Raw genomic sequence first — 15,676 nt, forward strand, 5'->3', positions numbered from 1 at the left:
TCAGCATGCTGATGGGTGCAGTCGGCATGCTTTGTTGTGAAACAAACCAAAGGCCAAGTATATCACTGCACCAAAACGAGCAGAGGAACAGAATTGCCAGGGATGAAAAGTCATCTTAGTGCTCAGTATAAAACATACCGTTGCAGAAAACGGCGAACCTCAGGAATGAGAGGTAGCGCTCTCCCTCTATGGGGTTCCAGCCGAGGTCTGGGTATCCCTTAGCCACCAGCATGGCGCAGCTCTGAAGACCACAGCCTGCTAGGTATGTCACCACCTACGGTCAAGCAATTCTGCTTCACTCCTGGGTATTATAATGGCACACTGTCTTTCTGACTCAGTGTCAGCAACAGTGACAGCTTGAAAGCCTCTGCTGAGCTAAGCTTTTCCAGCTGTCACAAAATCATTCAGCACTTTTCATAGAAAACTTTGGTGGCCTGAGCTTTCTATTCTTATCTGACTTGCTTCCTCTATAATTGTATGTGTCATCCGAGTAGCACTGCGTTCTAGTATTGACAGATGATTAGCACGTATTCTTCCTCTTCTGTGGCCTCCTCAAACTTTATGAACACTGAGCTGCACATAATTGGAAGAACATGTCTTGTGGGTTGGCGAAAGCCAGATTTTAAACCAAAACCAACATGGTGGCCTGAAATGTGTTGGCAAAAACTTTCGAGATGAAGAATAAACCTAGCAGCAGAATGCAATGCAAGGTTTAGACAGTGAATAAGATCCTGTATCCACATAATTCCCTAATTCTTAATGTTTGACTTTATAAATAACTAAATGGATCCTGCATATGTTTTATAGTACAATCTGTTTTGGTATTTGATGATAATATGAACATGTGATCAGTATACTGGTTGTACATTTAGCTAGTTGTACAGTTCAGTTTCATTCACAACTTTCCAAACTAATTTTAAACACTACATCTGCTAAAACAACAACAAGTTATGGTCAGAATAGAAACTGGCTACAATCTAATGAGCCTGCAAACATAAAGTGCTGTGTGATTTTTAGCTGTGCTGTTGAGTATTTCTTTGAGTAAGGCTGCGATTTCATTCGTCATCAAACCTTCTCCAGATCAGGCTCCTCCAGGGCCAGCGCCAGACCGTTGTTGTCCATCACTGAAGACGCTGCGACATCCAGCGGAGTGGAGCCCCGCATAGCTTCAGAGGCTAAACACACACAGAAACAGGCCGTCAGCAACAGAGCAAACTTTGCATTAGTTCTGCATTAAACAACAGGGGGCAGTGTACCGACACAGCACATCAATCTTGATATTCTCCAGTCTGCATCTTTGAAGCTCAGAATACCAGGTCCCATTAATCAGTTTGTCAACACCTGCCCTTTTTGCAATATTACTCCATTTTTAAAGCGTCAATGCAGTCGAGCAGATACTACAAAACCACTTAATATTGCAGCACAATGCAGACTATGTTACATATTATTAATTTATAGGAAAACGTGGCTTGTAAAAGAGGCAAATTCTAAAAGTGTCATATAAAAAGGGCAACAACTAGTGTGTTTTCATTCAACTGTCCTCTTCAGATCATGTGACCCTGTCCTCTTCCAGAGCCAGGTGCTTTAGTTTACGTGTTACACAGGCACGCAGATCTCTGTGACTCATGTCCTGCTCTGGACGCCTAAATAACCCTCATTTACTGCTCGCCATTCTTCTCTCTATCAGCTGCCTCCCTCTGTGCCCCTTACACTTTCAACTTGATATACTGGCATTTTGAAATCGAGCCTGTTACTCTTCTTCACCAGCTGCTTCCCACAATATCAGCAATAAGTCTGCAGTGAAAAAAACTGTTGCAGCCCGTAGCAACTATTGGTTTCTGCACACATTATGTAGCAGCAAAAAAGTTTAATTGACGCAGTATGGAGAATACTCAGGAACATATTCAAATGCCAAGGCATCCTCATAACCAGTGTGTTCTCCACTGTCTGTTTTTGCCCCAGCTTGTTCCTTTCCTTCATATTAAAAAAAATCTATTCAATTTCAGATTTTTCATGTATCAGGACATAATAAATAAAACCATCTAATCCTCATCAGGTTCTAAAATTAGGTAAATACTTCCTAACCTGTACCATACGTGACAACATAGCAGTATATATTTAACAAAAATTGAGTCACAATGTCAAAGAAGTGTATGAATAACATAAGTACACCCTTACAGATTTCATAGAATTAAGAAGTTGGAGCCACGTGTTGCTCATCGAATGCACCTAATCGTCAGCAAGTGTGAGCACCTCCATAAATGCAGAGGCTTTGCTGGTCTGAAACATTCAGGAGTGTGTTAATGCAATGCCAGGAGGAGCAAAGACAATAGAATTGGCCTAAAGGGACAACTGTTGTTGCCCGTCAATCTGGGAAGGGTTCTAAGACCATTTCTAGTTTGAAGTTCATCATTCTACAGCGAAGAAGATTATTCAGAAGCATACAAAACTTTTCTCAGGAGTGGACATCCCTGCAAACTAATCCCAAGGTCAGACTGTGCAATGCTTAGAAAAAATGCTAAAAGCCCAAGAGAAACAGGATTTGGGCATGTTGTAGTCATTGAGGCAACCATGAACTCCTTTGTTTACCAAAGCATGTTAGAGTCAAATAGGAAGCCATCTGTCCAACAGCTACAGCTCAGCTGATGTTGGGTCATGCAGCAGAGCAATGGTCCAAAATGCAACAACAATTCTACAACATAATGGCTAAAAATGAAAAATCAATGTGTTGCAATGGCCCAGTCAATGTCTTAAGACAGCTGTGCATAAATTAAGTTGAGTTTTTTTTTTTCCAAATAAATAATGAAAAGGCAAAATATACTTACCCAATCCGACGCTGCTGTTCTCCAGCAGGTAGCTCAGGTGGTCAAACATGGCTTTCTGGTTTTGCCGGCTAATACGGCAGAAATAGCACAAGAAGCGACAACAGCTAGCTACCATCTTGGGGAAGGCGATCTCCTGTGGAAGAAAAAAGTAGACTGTATGGATCAATCTGCAGCCAAATAGCCCCAAATAAGCTGCAGTAGGAGCTCAGAAATATTAGAATTCTTTTTAATGTCACTACAGGATGCAGAGTACTAGATGCTTGGGTCTGATAAAGGTATCTAAACTATCATAAAGAGTATCATGGAATCAATAAATAAAATCTATTTCCTGTTTTGAACACAGAAACTGAAAAATTGTTTGACCTTCAAGCCCTTTTGCATCTAATGCTTTTAGATCTGTGCCATCCTCATTTTTCTAAGTCCTCACATGGGCTCAGTCCAAGCCTCAGGCTGAGCATAAATCACTAGAGTCATTTGCTCTGTAGCAGAAATGCAGAAAAAGTAATTGACAGCAGAGGAGGAGAGAAACCCCATTTTACTTTAGGCAGATTACAATCTGCAAAAATGCACAGCACAGAAAATCACACTTATCAGACAACTGACAAATATTGAACTTTCAATCATGCCAAAGCTTCCACCTCTAAAGGCAGATTTGACAGAAACTTTGAAAGCACAAACAATTTTACTTTGAGAATATACAGCTTAACAAGTTTCTTTGTTGATTCCCCATATGCGGTCCTGCTGTGCGTGACCGGGAGCAAACTTTCTGTCAGTGTCCGAGTTCAGAGATTTATTCCTTCATAATATTCTATAAATCTATCCATCTGTCTTGATTGCGTGATAAAACCTACGACTCGCACAATCTCATAATATACAGCACCATGCCACGACTGAAACAACATCAGCGGTAATCAAACAGCAAATATTAAAAACCTGATCTATATTCACGACTGTCACTGTATATGGCCACAGCGAGCGAGGTACACGTATCAAGTGGCATGAAACCAGTCAGGAATTTATGCTATGAGCCTGTGCGATCACAGTGCCAGAGACAGACACGAAGGTCTGAATGTCTCCCTGAGGTCCGTCTGTCTGAGGTTCACTTCAAGCTTGGCACTGGCTGCAGCATTAAATCGCAACCAGCTCTTCCAGCTTCTGTCAGCACCACCCAAAAAGGACAGGTCTGAGTGGCCTCCTGTCACCCCTCTGATACCTTTACTCCTCTGTCCTCTCTATTACGCTGCGGTTTTTCTGGGTATTAAGCAGTTTCTCTTGGCTCACTTCAGCCTCTTTTGTTTTCCTGAGATCGGTATACAACTTATTAAGCATTAAAAGTTCTGTCAGTCACAAACTCAAACTCTTCCCCTAAAACTAAGCTTTGTAACAGAAAATTAACCTGCAAATGTTTTGCTAACAGATTTACTGTATGAGTCATTTTGCAAGCAAAAATACCCAAAACAAAAACACGCTTGTTTGGGTTCTTTAAAATTGATGATTTGCTCCTCCTTTTGCTACATTTAATTCATAACTGTCATGATCCTGGGTCCTTTTGACCCAGCGTTTTGTGTTTTCTCTTCTTGCGATTTTGGTTCTGTTCTTCCTCTGTTTAGTGTTTACTCTGTTCTGCCCGTGTGTTCCTGTATTTAGTCCGCGTTTCTTAGTTTGTGTCCTTTCATGTGTAAGTTCCTGTTTTATTGTGAAGGTCTGCGTCTTATGTGAGTGTTTTCAGTTTGCCTCCCTAGTCTCGTCACGTTAATCACTCCCAGCTGTGTTCCCCACCTGTGTGTAATCTCCCTGTGTTCTCTGAGTGTATTTTAGTTGTGTCTTCTGTCCTAGTAGTTGCTGGTTCGTCTGTGTTGTTTTCCCTCGGTCTCCCTGCATCTCTCCATGCGTATTTCCCCGGACCTCCCTGCATCTTCGTTTCTGGTTTGTTTTGTTAGTTTTACCCAGTTTAGGCTTCAGTTTCATGTTCCCAGTGCCTTTGTTGTTTGTATTTCCTTCGTTAATAAATACTCACCTGCACCAGAGCTGCCGCGTCCTGGTCCTAAATAATTCCACACGGCTTGCCCCGGCAAACCATGACAATAACTGATTTTTGGCTTGAAGGCTAATTATTGACCAAAATAAGGAATGTGAGGAAAGTGGGCGGGGCTCTGAACAACTATGGAAACTTCTTTTTTTGTATTTTGTATAGACAACAGCTTTCATTAACACTTTTCCTTTTATAACCACTTTTTATTAACACAATCTACACATTAATCATGATGAATTGTACCCCTAATTATGGTGAAAGAGGCCACATAACAAATAAGAATCCGTCAAAAACATGTACAAACTTCTTTAAAAAGTTATGAACAGGATAAGGAGTTTTAAAGAACTTCTCCAAGAGTTAAGATTGGGAGCTACTATTTCCATACATGACTAAAAAGTTAACAGTTTCAATGAATACGATCCATTAAAAAAGGACTGACTCGATAGTTTGTAGTGGTCAAGGAAAACCAAAAACATGAGCAATGTTAAGCTCACCTGTGACTTGTCTCCCCCAAGCACGTTCACCATGACCTCCATGACTGTCTCATGCATGCCCAGCACTCTCATCAGATTAGGATGCTGGTAGAAAACCTTGTTGTTCATGATGTCGCTAAGAACACAAGAAAGCGATTTATAAAGCCCACAGTACTGTAACCGCGGGAGAGTACACTGTTCACAATGATATATTTCTAGAATCGGGCATTGTTTTTATCGTTTATAACAGTGTGCGCATCATAATATATTTTCTTACCCGAGCCCATCAATCATGAGTTTCTCCTCTTCCTTGCCCATTCGCACTGATAGCAGAGATCTGATTTGACCCAGAGATGCCAGCAGGTTAATAGCATCTTGCACAGATGCGGCACTGATGGTGTACGACTTCTTCATGGCCCGAAGCAGTTCCCCGATGCCGTCATACTGTCTCCTCAGCAGGCTGAACATCACTCTCACCAGCTCTGAGTCCTGAATGTGAGACTCCTGAGCCCAACTGGTTATGGTCTGGGAGATAAGCTCCTTCAGGTTGGCTGGAGAAGAGACAGTTCAGTATTCTTAAATTGAGAAATAGAAGCAGTAAATAAAGGTTGCTCTACAATCATGTATCTGTCAAAGCTTCAGTTGATTTTTGTTGTCTCTCAAACCTTTGAATGAGCAAATTAGAGAAAAAATAAAAATCTATGGACCGGGCACTTCAAAAGCATTGTTCATTAGGAAAGATGGACGATATGCTCTTTATTTTTTCTCTTTTTGTTCCAGAGATATACAAAGACAAGCTAATTAAACTGTAGTATAGGTTTTAAAACTGTATGTTTTAAACTTTATCTTAAAGTCTCATGAAACTTCCCTCTTAACGATGCCAAGCACCAATAAAACAAGGACCAGTGGAGAAAAACTTGAAGTCATATGAAGTTGTAGCTAAATGCTGCACCTCTCAAAACACTGCAATTCCAAAGCCATCGCTGAACCTTGAGCGTTTAATCCAAATAGCGCAACATCTGCTTAAAACAAAGGGCCGGATTCAAGCAGAATCATAATGAGACAACAGAGACGGTGTAGATGCCCTGAAGGTGAAAGTGTTGCAAATTCACATCTGCTCTGAATCATCTCAAACCATGGCTCACAAGGGAGTCACTGAAATCTTATGCAGTCTGCGTGCTAATCTGCAAATGACAGGCAAAAATATAGACATGAGCACTGGCACAGCGCTGTACTCCAAAGTCAGCATAAACCATGAACTGAATTGGCTTAATTAAAGCTCTTAGAAAATGTAAATTAGTCTATTAGTCGGAACTAATTGGGAGCTTTAATATTTTGTCAATATATTGGATGTAACCCCACAATCATCTCCTGATGAGTCTATGAGGATGCTAACAGCATATCTGAAGCACGCTAGAGTGATGCAGGAATATAAAGAGAGGAACAAACAAACAAATTTAATCACAAGTTCAAGCCAAGGCGGTTGATATTAAAGCTGGCATTTAAATCTTGGAAATAAGCTCCTTAGCTGTTGGCAAACTAAAAAAAACAAAAAGCCTTATGGATGATTCCAAGTTTTTATAACTTCTGAGTAATCTGACTAATTAAACAATGCTGTGAAATCAACAATAGGTGCTTCGATGCTTTTCATCAAAAGAATAAGGAAGCAAAAGTTTTAGAGACAAATTACTGGCTTTAAAGTTTTATAACAGTGAATGAGCGTTACCGTCAGTTAATGAAAGTAATCATCCCCATCCCAAAAGGACTGACTAGGCATTAATTATATATAATCTGACATATAAAGATCCGACAATAAAATTACACGTTGAAAAAATTAGCAGCTCTAACTTTGTCAGGCAAGAGAAGCAGCTTATTTCGCCCGTCCATCCTTTTGTCAGACTGTTTCATCAATTTATTTGATGAACAAAACAGACTGACAATGCTGCAACGCTGAGTCAAGTGAAAAAGCAGAATTCAACCCATATTTCACTCACAATAGAACACAGCAAACGTGGTAAAAGTTTAAAATGTGAAAATGTACACTTTGAAGAAAGAACTAAGGTTATTTTTTTAATATTTCATGGCAGCCAAACCTCTCCAAAAAGTTGAAACTGGGCCATGTTTACCACTGTCAGGTGACAGTCTGTTAATGTCTGGGAGCTGAGGAGACTAGTAATAATGTCCAATGGTCTGATAAGGGATTCTAGGGATTCTCTTAATTTTATGATGTGTCCAAAGTTTCAGCTGGTAAAAGATCTGGACTGCAGGTAGGCAAGTTCAGTATCTGGACTCTCCAACTATGAGAGCATACTGTTGTAATAGATAGAGTTTGCAGTTTAGCAGCATCTTCCTTAAATATGCAAGGACTTCTCTGAAAAAGATGGCATCTGGATGGGTGAATATGTCCCTCTAAAACCTGCATATATGTTTTAGCACTCATGGTGCCTTTCCAGATGTGCAAACTGCCAGTTCCAGAGGCAGTAATTCACCTCCATACAATCAGAGATGCAGTTTTCCACTTTTCTTTAGCACATTTTTAATGAGCTTTGGCCCAAAGATGGTGGTGTTTATGGATTAATTTTATGTGTGGATTCTTCTTTGCATTAACCTGCATTTGTGGAAGTGTATTCACAGACAAAGATTTCTCCATCCAATACTGACACCGTTAATTGTGGATTGGTGAAACTTTGTCTCTCTCAGACGTTACGTTTTTTTAATTATTTATTTTTTTATATCCAATCCTGTTACTGATCTATTGCATGTTAATGTAATTAGTTGCAAAATGTTCCTCCAACTGTTTTTTTTGTACCACTCACTTTTCCAGCTTTTTGTTCCTCTGTCCCAACGTTTGTCAGGCACATTACTACCAAACATTTCAACATAAGCTTGTTTTTTTCATGATATAATAAAATGACTCAAATCAAATATTTAAACTATTTTCTATGTTCTATTGTGAATAAAATACAGTTCATGACATTTGCAAATCATCGCATGCCGTTTTTATTTAAACTTTACTTAGCATCGCAACATTTTTGGAATTGGGTTTGTAGACATGCTAAAGCAGATCCATCAGGATAATCTTGAATCAGAACATCCGTCCATTTATAATGCTTTTGAATAATGCAGGCTGGAGCAAGGTATTAAAATTTATGGCAGAGAGTCTTGCAGGAACTGTCCATTAGTCTTATTCTATTATTTGAAACAGAACAAAAACATACTTTGAGCAAAGGGCAGCAAAAAAGAAAAAGCTTGAAGCAAAGAACTAGTGATTGGAAAGTGTTTTGTGGTCTGCAATATTTATTATGGATAAATCGGTACCGCTTTATGATTTTGAATGTCAATATAATATTTAATGCTAAACATAGTTATGTGGTATATGTTTAGAAACTGATAGCAACCACAATAAAGTCCTGCTTACGTGTTGCAGCACCAAGATAAACAATTGAAATAATAAACCTTAGCCTTGCACTGCCGTATGCATTGCTGAGTTATTGTTAAACTTCAGTACAGTTACTGGTCGCTAGCTTGTTTTCTTCTTTGGTGTTAAAGGCTACTTACTGGGGGCAGCCTGTTCAGTCTCTGTGGGTTCCTGCTCTGTCTTCTGTGGTGGGCCCTTGATTTTATACAGTAAAGCCAGAAGACGGCCTTTAATTGAAGTGTCCTGTTCTTCTTCTTCTTCCTCCACTGGAATTCCTGCCAGGAGAAATGGAGGCGCTCAGAGATTTATCCTGGTATACCGACTGCTTCCATGTGCATTGTGTAAAGGAAACAAAAACCCATTTTAACGATCATTCTCATAACATAAACATATTTATGTTGCCAGATAATATTAACTTAATTTGCAGAGCACTTTTTACAACACACAGTTACATAGTGCTTCACATTTTAATAAAAGAAGTGTTCCCAGCATGCAAGCAGACAATCATAGGATAGTATAGGTTCTTCTTACATTCATTCACACATACATTCATTCCATACAAGCAGTCGGTGCGAAGAAGATTGGGGAATATAATAACATACTGTATAAAATGATTTTTCCGCAGTCATTTAAAACAAACAAGTCCTGAAAGGCTGAGGATGGCTGTTCCAAAATTAGGTGCTACAAGCTCTGGATTTAAATTAAGAGTGTGAACCAACCAGAAGTCTCTGATCAGATGATCAGAGAGACAGGCTGCTGGAATAAGGTCTTTGCTGGTCTGTAACGTAAGAAGAACCCTGGCAACTTACAGCTCAGAACCTTTTTAAATATTAATTCAGAGTTTCACTTGAATCCAAACGAGTGAAGCTACAATGTGTATGTATCCTTTGTGTATTGTCATCACAAGAACTGCTCAGAGAATCTTATTAATATGAATTCTGAGCACCACAAAGAATAAAATCTCAAAGAAGTGGGGTGGAGGTGGGATGCAAAGTGGCTTGCAGATGTGCAGCAACTGTTGGCAGAGATTTTCTAGCAGAGTCCTCAACTTATTTTTGAGGACAGTGTTTTAGCTCGACTTCATGGCCTGTCTGAATAATGCTATGGTTAGTTTTGTGTGACAAGATGTCCTTATCAGAAGATCTACAGTGACACCTTTAGACATTTATGAACAGAAATGCATAACATCTTTATACAAGTTGTATCAACAACATTAACTGTCAGCAGTTGGACTTTACCACAATGCAGCCGCAGTTCTTCATGGAACGAGTTGAGCTCATCCTGGATCTCCACGGGACAGGGGCAGTCCTCACCTGCACTGAAATTCAACAGGATGTTTATCTGCAGAAAACAAAAGAGTGTTTACATTATAAGACCAGAAAGCACTTGAGAACAGCAACACGGAAAATAATTTTAGATAGGAAGTGAGATCAAAAGAAGGAAGGAGAGTGGTAAAGAATGAATAAAAGAAGGACTGCACAGTAGAGAGCAGTGGAAAGTCACAGAGGCAAGCACATTACCATTTTAGAGTCACAGCATAATTACTCATGTAGTCTCCTGCGGTAAGTGCTCACATGGGCTTGTCAGATAGTGGCCATCTGATGAACTCAGACAGAAATAGTCTGAGCATTTTTATATCACACCCAGTCAAATGTGAAACTAAAAACATTAAACAGGTATTTACATAATATAATGCAGAAAATACTTAATGTATCATGTAGAACCACAGATCTGCTGTGCTTGCTACAGGTCACAAGTTAACTATAAAACACTAAATATAAATGAGATGCATCCATCGCAGAGTCCAGGTTAGCCTATTCCCATGTCTATTTTAGGCAGAGCTTTTTAATAAACCACGGGAGGTTTCTTACTGTGGAGAATCTCGCTTACAGTATGCACCTGCTGCTGACCACCACAACTTAGTTTCAGGGATCAGAATATATCTTGGAAGTGCTTATCCTCAAGGTTTCACAGCTCAGAGGATGCACAATTAAATATTTCAAACATGAATGCTTTGCAGTCATGCAGCAACCTTGTCTAGTCACTACCAGGTTGTTTTCAACAATACTACAGGACAGGGCAAGCGATGTGAACACAGAACACATCAGAGACTTTATTCCTTATTTTCTTTCCTTATTTACTCACTGTTTCCTATTCTCTAGTCTGGCTCAGAGACATGCTACAGTTTACATAAAAATATACTATCTAGCAGAACACTAGATATTGGATTTTCACAGCAGCGTAACCTCGTTTTGTTTTCTTCTGGCTTCAACAGACAATGACCTCCAGATCGTACTGAAGAGATTTTCAGTGAAGTGGCAAGAATGGTTCTCTAAGGCCATGGTCCTCAGCCAGAAAAGGGTGCAGTCCCTCCTCTGGGTTGGAGATGAGTTTCTGCCCCAAGTGGTGGAGTTTAAATATCTTAGGGTCTTGTTTACAAGTGACGGGCGAATGATTGACTGAGATTGACAGATGGATCAATCCTGCAGTGATGTGGACTCTGCACTGATATCTTCTTGTGAAGAAAGAACCAACTGAAATAGTTTGGGCATCTGAACAGGATGCATCCAAGAGCTCTCCTAGTTGAAGTGTTGCAGGCAAGTCCCAACCAGAACATGCTTTAGAGATATCGGTTATATCTCTCAGCTGGCTTAGGAACACTTTTGGTGTCCCATTAGATGAACCGTATGTCTGTTTAAAGTGCTCCCCTGAATAGACTCTGCAACCCAGAAAAGCAGTGATGGATGGATGGATGGATGGCATTTTTACTTTGATAAACTTAAGATTTTGCAAACATTTTTCACAATGGTCTATAGAAAGGTTCATTAATCATGTGACAGTTGTTTAAGTTCATCTTCTGCTTAAACATATTTGACTTATAAAAAATGAACCCACTGTAACATAAAGTGCTCCTGTGGGACTAATAATAATTTTACCCTGTAAGAGGCCAAAGGTTTAACTATCACTGCAGGGCCAATTCACTCCTAAGTTAATTTTAGCTGCACATATGGCCCAGTTTATCCTTCGGGAATTCCAGCAGAAAATAAAGTTAAGAAACTGAAAACTAAAAGGCAATTAGAGAACTGCAGAACCTTGTGTTCTAGTGTCTGCCTCTGACTCTGTTCTATTCAAGGTCATTGATTTTGTTTTTACCCCAAGGTCTAGGCGATCCATCCAGGGTCTTATGACAGTATGCAAACGGAAACCACCTTGAACATAAATTACATCTCAGAGAGGATGGAAACACTTTCTCATACACTGGCCCCTCTGCGGTGTTGTACCTGCTCCTGCGGAGGTGAACGAAACTCTTTGGTCTTTTTGGCAGTGACAGCGGCAGACATGTTGAGAGCCAGCATTAGCTCATTGTAGCGGAACTTCTGATTGTACTGCAGCTTGGACACGAAGCTGTCGGAGAAGGAAACAATGGATTCGATGCGGTGCTTCAGCTCGCAGTCACAGAAGTAGTGGAGCAGCTCACACATCTGAAAAGGACAGAAATCTGTGAACAACTCAAAGGTTTTCTGTTTCTTTATGTCTCTATTGGTTTTGATTTTGTTTGTTTCACTGTATGAATGACATTTTTTTGATTTAACTTCATAGCTCCATCTTCATTATGCATGATTATTATTAGCAAGTTTTAGTCATTTATAGAACATTAGTATTCAGCCACTGCCTTACTTTCTACTCATGAATTCATCTCTCAGCAAGCGATAAATCATAAAAAAAATCAAAACTGCTGACAAATGGGGAATTAGTGTACCTAATCTCATGAAGGCAAAATTAAATTTTAATTAAAACCTTGGCAGATAAATTGATGGAGTTAGTTTAATTCAGCTATTTCCTATCTTCAGTTTATCACTGAGCTTAATCATCTGTGCATGATTATTGTCATCACCTGGCGTTTGACAGACTCTGGCAGAGACTTCTCCAGCAGGCCTTTAACTTGCGGTTTGCTCTCCTTGGTCTCTTCCTCCCCTGCTTCTACAGCCTTCTCCTCATTCTTGCTCACCTCCTCCTTCTCCCCTGACACGGCCACCTCATCCCCCTTAACTTCCTCACCCTCTTTGGTCTCTCCGAACACATTGGGGTCGATCAGGAGGAGAATCAGCCTCACCTCATCACTGGTCAGGACTCCCATTATTAACAGCGTTCCAATCAGTTTCAAAATGGGAACAAACTGGTACTCAAGACTCCCGCCTACTGGGTCTCGGATGTGTGTCCCTCCACCTTGCACTGCCTCGGTTAGCATGCTGATGGCTTTTTCCTTTAGGATGCCCAATGGGATCTGGGGGCTGTAGAGGAACTGTTGGCGTTTGGTGTTGATGATTCCCACAGGGGAGAAATTGACCCGAGGTTTAAGGGAGGTGCTTAGGTCCACCCCAGGAAGTGAATGTTGCTTGGACTCATCTGGGAACAGCTTGATGGAGCGCGTTTCATCCGTCACAGGGATAATGAACTCGTTGTTCATCATTAGACGGGCTTCCTTTGCTGTCTCAAGATGAATGCTGACAATAAGTAGAATTAGTTCAATCATAGCATGAGTAAAGACACTGGCTATTACAAAAACACGCAGAAAAATGATTCATGATCTCTCCTAAGAACTATGAATTATGCTGTATTAGTATGGTTTCCACAAACCAACAGTACCCAATAACCACAATACATCTGTAAGAGATAGTAGTTGTGGTGATGAGTGCCTGACAAGCAAATAATGTGCTGATTGCTCAAACTCTGTTACTCATAATCAAATTTCTTAAACCAAACCCTCCCGTTACAAAGGCTTTAACAATCACTGCTTAAAAGTGAATTTTCAGCAATATAGAAGGTACACATGAGTTTGCTATTTGACATCATGTGAAGAAAAGACAGTTTAAACAACAACAGTGAGATGTGAGGTGGAAAAACAAACACAGCAGAGGGATTATTAAGATTTATAGCACAAATTTGCTCAGTGATCTCACGTAATGCTGCATCAGTTTAACAGTTAATGTTGTTGCAGATGACACTGTCAAATCATAATTCTATCATGTATCATCATTAAATGATCCGATGAGTAAAAACACGGCAGCTTTCTTCTTGTTTTGATGCACGGCGGGTCATTGACTGAGGTCATTTTTTTCAGTAAGATAAATTAAAAATCAAAATTCACACCAGCTGAGCAATCCATAGCAACTTACATTTTAAGTATATAAAATATATCGAAACACACCAACACACCTGATAAGGACATTGTAGAAGCCCTCTCTCAGCATGCCAGAGAGGTACTGATTGTCGATTGTGTAGAGGAGCTGTGATTGGTCCAAATGGCTGCAGAGGGCGTGAGCTACACGAGTGTTTCCCAGTGCACAAAGGGCACAATACAGCTTTAGTGTGTGGTAGTGGAACTTCCTTAAGTCTTCGTGCTCAGATAACTCCATTATGTCCAAACACCTGCAAACAAAGACACCACAACAACAAAGTAAGCTCGAGTAAGTCATTTACTCTGCTGATCACAGCAGAAAGACTTTGCATTAACTTAATGAAAATCATCAATATTCTAATTAAAACTGTTTGTTTTATGTAAACAGCAAACAAATGTATTACTAAAGGCCTGTTTACTCATCATTAAAACTTATTTTCCAGTATGTATTCTGATATCAGAACACACAAATACACATGCTACGAAACAAGAGTTCATCTATGGGGCTGCAAAACACATTAATAATAATAATAATAATAATAATAATAATAATAATAAACACATTAGAAACCTCTTAGCATCTCAATCCATCACAGTCTGTAGTTAACATGAAAATTGTAGCACTGTGCATAGAATTGACTGAGATTACTTTATATGATGTCACATTATGTGTGGTTTGTAGTTTGTCGCCTTAATGTTATGTCCGCTTACAGGAGTCTTTCCGTGTTAAAATGCACATTTGAACTGTATGAAATAGGAACCATTAAAAATGGTCTAGTAACTTCAAAGTCCATGGTCCATGTCAATTATTTGGTCAGACACATGGATGCAGCAACAGCAATTAAAAGTGTGAACATTTGTGAAACATTAGTAGTGTAGCCCTAAATCTATCTAAAAATGGAATGACAGGCTTGATTAAGTGTATAGGCAAAAGGAGAATATTCATTGTGATTATGATTCATCTGGGCAAAACTTTAAAGTCTTTGATAGCAGCTACCTTCAATTTAATTACAGTGACCCTCACCAGTGAGTACTCAGCCCAGGTAGTGCCAAGAAGTGTTTGTTCTGGAAGCAGCTAATCTGTCTTAAATGTGTTTCATCAGCCCAATTCACAGTAAAGAATGAATGACAAGTATCTATTGTTACTCAATCATTTGTCTATGGAAGCTAATTTAAGTGCTATAAATGTGAAAAGACACTGAACGCACTACATCCTCCCTAACAACTAAAGGGAACACAAAGTAACACGTTGTAAGTGAAACAGTCACTTGTCACTGTTTATACGGTTTATAGAGTATTATAATCACACCTGTTTTCTTCAGGTATGTGTACAGCCATCATCTGCATAGGCTCCAGACACTGGACCACCCAGCCATGTCTTTCACTAACACGAGCCGTCTCCACATTGAGAAAGGTATTGGGCATCCGGCTCCAAAGCACTGCCACAATTGTCTGCACATCCAACCGTGGCGGACACTGTGGCACCGGATTCCTGTGCTCGCTCTTGAATATGGCTGATGAGAGTGGCATGGCATCCTGGGATTACAATGAGGACAAGAAGGAAAAATCACATTAAGTAGAAAATTTGATTAAATGAAAACTATATTAATATCTGGTTATATCACATCCTTTCAGTCAATAGCGATGCAATCAGTTATTTTTATATACGTAGTGCTTTCTGTGACATCCTTTCTTCACTGTAAATATGTATATTGATTACTAGTTTTCCAAACACACACAAAATTAATC

At 39.7% G+C, this 15,676-nt stretch overlaps 1 protein-coding gene across 7 annotated transcripts in view; it reads right to left on the reverse strand.

Moving 5' to 3' along the window:
• The window catches only part of ryr3 (ryanodine receptor 3), a 114,271-nt gene that overhangs the window by 36,537 nt on the left and 62,058 nt on the right, over nt 1-15,676 (reverse strand). For all 7 annotated transcript variants that reach the window (XM_086264738.1, XM_086264736.1, XM_086264734.1 and 4 more), the window contains 11 exons: nt 15,237-15,463; nt 13,966-14,178; nt 12,644-13,253; nt 12,030-12,230; nt 9,987-10,089; nt 8,889-9,023; nt 5,608-5,881; nt 5,352-5,466; nt 2,826-2,958; nt 1,072-1,175; nt 139-274 (listed from right to left, as the gene is read on the reverse strand). In XM_086264738.1, the coding sequence (XP_086120864.1) occupies nt 139-274; nt 1,072-1,175; nt 2,826-2,958; nt 5,352-5,466; nt 5,608-5,881; nt 8,889-9,023; nt 9,987-10,089; nt 12,030-12,230; nt 12,644-13,253; nt 13,966-14,178; nt 15,237-15,463 (2,251 nt within the window). The remainder of the gene's footprint in view (nt 1-138; nt 275-1,071; nt 1,176-2,825; nt 2,959-5,351; nt 5,467-5,607; nt 5,882-8,888; nt 9,024-9,986; nt 10,090-12,029; nt 12,231-12,643; nt 13,254-13,965; nt 14,179-15,236; nt 15,464-15,676) is intronic.

Source organism: Aulonocara sp. 'chitande type north' Nkhata Bay, linkage group LG15, assembly GCF_057382095.1.
Source record: "Aulonocara sp. 'chitande type north' Nkhata Bay isolate Kocher_YH1m ecotype deep benthic linkage group LG15, A_spYH_male_GT1.1, whole genome shotgun sequence".
NCBI lineage: Eukaryota > Metazoa > Chordata > Actinopteri > Cichliformes > Cichlidae > Aulonocara > Aulonocara sp. 'chitande type north' Nkhata Bay.